This window comes from Octopus bimaculoides, chromosome 2 (assembly GCF_001194135.2).
Source record: "Octopus bimaculoides isolate UCB-OBI-ISO-001 chromosome 2, ASM119413v2, whole genome shotgun sequence".
NCBI lineage: Eukaryota > Metazoa > Mollusca > Cephalopoda > Octopoda > Octopodidae > Octopus > Octopus bimaculoides.
Genome location: NC_068982.1, coordinates 83,614,808 through 83,617,954, shown reverse-complemented (window position 1 = coordinate 83,617,954; position 3,147 = coordinate 83,614,808). Strand labels below are relative to the sequence as shown.

The 3,147-nt window shown below is 39.0% G+C and overlaps 1 protein-coding gene across 1 annotated transcript; it reads left to right on the top strand.

The window, feature by feature from the left end:
* Positions 1-2,163: 2,163 nt before the first annotated feature.
* LOC106872535 (uncharacterized) lies at positions 2,164-2,670 on the top strand. Its single transcript, XM_014919560.1, has 2 exons — positions 2,164-2,254; positions 2,336-2,670. The coding sequence occupies exons 1-2, from the start codon at positions 2,164-2,166 to the stop codon at positions 2,668-2,670; spliced, it is 426 nt and encodes a 141-aa protein (XP_014775046.1).
* Positions 2,671-3,147: the final 477 nt, after the last annotated feature.

The following is a 3,147-nucleotide window of genomic DNA, read 5'->3' as shown; positions in this document are numbered from 1 at the left end:
TATATATATATATATATATATGAATGTATGTATATATATGTATATATATGTATATATATATATATATATATATATGTATATATATATATATGTATTTGTATACATGTGTGTGTGTATCTATAAGATGGAAGATGTGTGTGTATGTGATAGGTCATTTTACTTCATCCCACTTAAAATCAATATTTTAAATCTGATTTAGTTCACTCTTTAGATTTTTCACTTATAGAATAATGGGACTTGTAGGGTGAGAAAGGGTCGGAAAAACTTCCATTTATGTTGCACAGTGACTGCTGTGGACAAGAGAAATAAATTTTTGCGAAGCAACATTTAGAAATTGATTGTTTTTCTTTCATTTGTATCCCTCACTACACTTTTTTGGTTGATAGTTGGTGTGTCATACCCAACAACAAGATGCTCTGTAAAACTTTTCATGCACACATCAATGTAGAATTCCTTAATTCTGTCATCCATATGTTATGTATGCAAGTACATTACCAAAGAATCAGAGAGAGCTATTTTCCAAATAAAATCTACATGATCAACAGATTTTACAACTATTTTTGAAACAGGATGCCACATATCCTCCAATGAAGCCATATGGAGAACCTTAGGCCCAAGTCCTGTGATTCATCTTGGTGTTCATTTGGAAAATAGGTAGCGAATTTACTTCACAGAATACAACCTCATTCAACAAACAGCTGCCACACCAAAGACCACTCTCACAGCCTTCTTTCACCTATGCAAAGTCGATCCCTTCACAGAGTCTGTTTTGTACACTGAAGTACCACATTATTATACATGGAATTAATCACCTTCCCAGAAGCAACGGCAAAAACAAGGCCAGCCTGTACAGTTGGATCCAACTGTGTACAAAGGTAGCACAATCGGACATGTCTACACAGTTTACCCCTTGAACACCAACTGCTTCCATCTGCAGCTCCTGCTTCATGTCATTAAGGGACCAACCTCCTTTGATGATCCTCGCACAGTGGACGGCCACTTATGTGGCACTTTCAAAGATGCCTGCTCCAAACAGGGACTTTTGGATACAGATGATCAATATGATAATGCACTAGAAGAGGCCTCTCTGTGTCGTTCTCCATACAAGCTCTGACACCTTTTTGCAATAATGCTGGTTTTCTGCAATGTGACAGACACATTCACTTTGGAATAAATACAAAGACTCAATGTGCCATGACATTTTGCTGCAGACTTGCCAAATCACAGGTATCATTGACACTCCCACTACCCCTGCCATTTACAGCAGAGGACTTCTTCTCTTGAAAGACTTGGTTATGGCAATTGGAGGTCAACAATTGGATGCTTATTCTCTCAACACTCCAGACAAATGAAAACTCCTGTCTCAATCGCCTCATTCTCAGAGAAATATCCTACAACATCCACAAACTCAAACAGTACATTGCTGATAACAAGCCCCTTCTGAATTGTGATCAAGCTGACGTATACAATTTTGTTCTCGGAAACATCTACACACACACTGGTGGAATCATCTTAGATGCACCCGGTGGAACTGGAAAAATATTCCTCCTGAATCTTCTAATTGCAAAGTTGCAGCATATTGGTGACCTTGCTATTGCTGTTGTCTCCTCAGGAATAGCTTCAACTCTTCTCAATGGCAGACAAACAGCACACTCTACCTTCAAATTGCTTTTCGATGTAGCACATCAAGAAGACCCAACCTGCCACATAATGCATTCCTCGAACGAAGTGACAATTTTGAAAAAGGGCTAACTCATTGATTGGGATGAAGCAACTTTGTCCTATAAATGTTCCCTACAAGTACCTGATACCACAATGAGTGACCTTAGGTTGAACAACATCCTTGGAGGTGCGACTCTACTTTTTGCAAGAGACTTTTGACAAACTCTGCCTATCATACCCAAAGGATCACCCACTGATGAGTGTAATGCCTGCCTTAAAAAATCCCTCCTTTGGTCGCATGTCCAATTGAAACAACTCATCATCAACAGGAGATCACTCCTTCAGACTAGTCAGCCTACAACCTAGTTTTTGGAAATACTCTTTAAAATCGGCAATGGGCAAATTACATCCTATCACAATGGATACATTGACACTACCACCATTGGCCACACTGTCTCCAGCCTTGATGACTTATGTTCTGCCGTTTACCCAAATCTTACAATGGAATACATAAAACCAGATTGGGTTCTCGACAGGGATGTTCTTGCTCCTACAAATGCAGCTGTCAACACTCTAAGCTACAACTTACTCAGTTAGCTACCTTCTCAAGAACATTGTTACAGATCAGTTGACACCATTACTGACCTTGATCAGTGTACATGCTTTCCAACAGAATTTCTCAACTCCCAAGATCCTCCAGGACTCCCTCCCCATGAACTTCACTTAAAAGTTGGTTGCCCTGTCATTCTCCTACGCAATCTAAATGTACCCACATTATGCAGTGGAACTCGCCTTGTGGTCAAAGAAATGATAGACCACATCATTGAAGCCCAAATTATCATGGGACACAGCAAAAACAATACTGTTTTCATTCCAAAATTTCCACTTACCCAAACAGACTGCCCCTATGCTATGCAGAGACTTCAGTTCCCTCTTGAACTCAGCTTCGCCATGACAATTAACAAAGCACATGGTCAGTTGCTAAAAGTTGTTGGATTGGACTATTGAAAGTCATGTTTTTCGTATGGACAGTTCTATGTCATTTGTTCCAGAGTTAACCATCAGACAACTTATTCATCTATGCTCCTGAAGGAAAAACCAAAAGTGTCATCCACAAAGCAGCCCTACAATAGTAATTCCTCTACTGCAATCTTCACATCTATGCCAAACTGTAGCCATTAGCAATCAGACTTCCTGAAAGCATTTCATTAATATTTTGCTTCATTTCCTTGATTGCTGTTAACAGTACATTACCTTCAATGACCCTTCTTACTTCACGCACGCTGTTTGCTCATGGGCATGCTCTGACATTTAGTTTTGTACATACCATTATTCTATTTGTGTGTTTTCTATAAATGCTTGCTTTTCTATATCATACATGGCTTTCATTGAAAAAAGCTTGAATGCAGTTGTGTCTGTCATTACGAGAAAAATAAGTAGATGATTCAAAATGCTTCAAGTAAGGTATAGGATCCTTAATGCCTA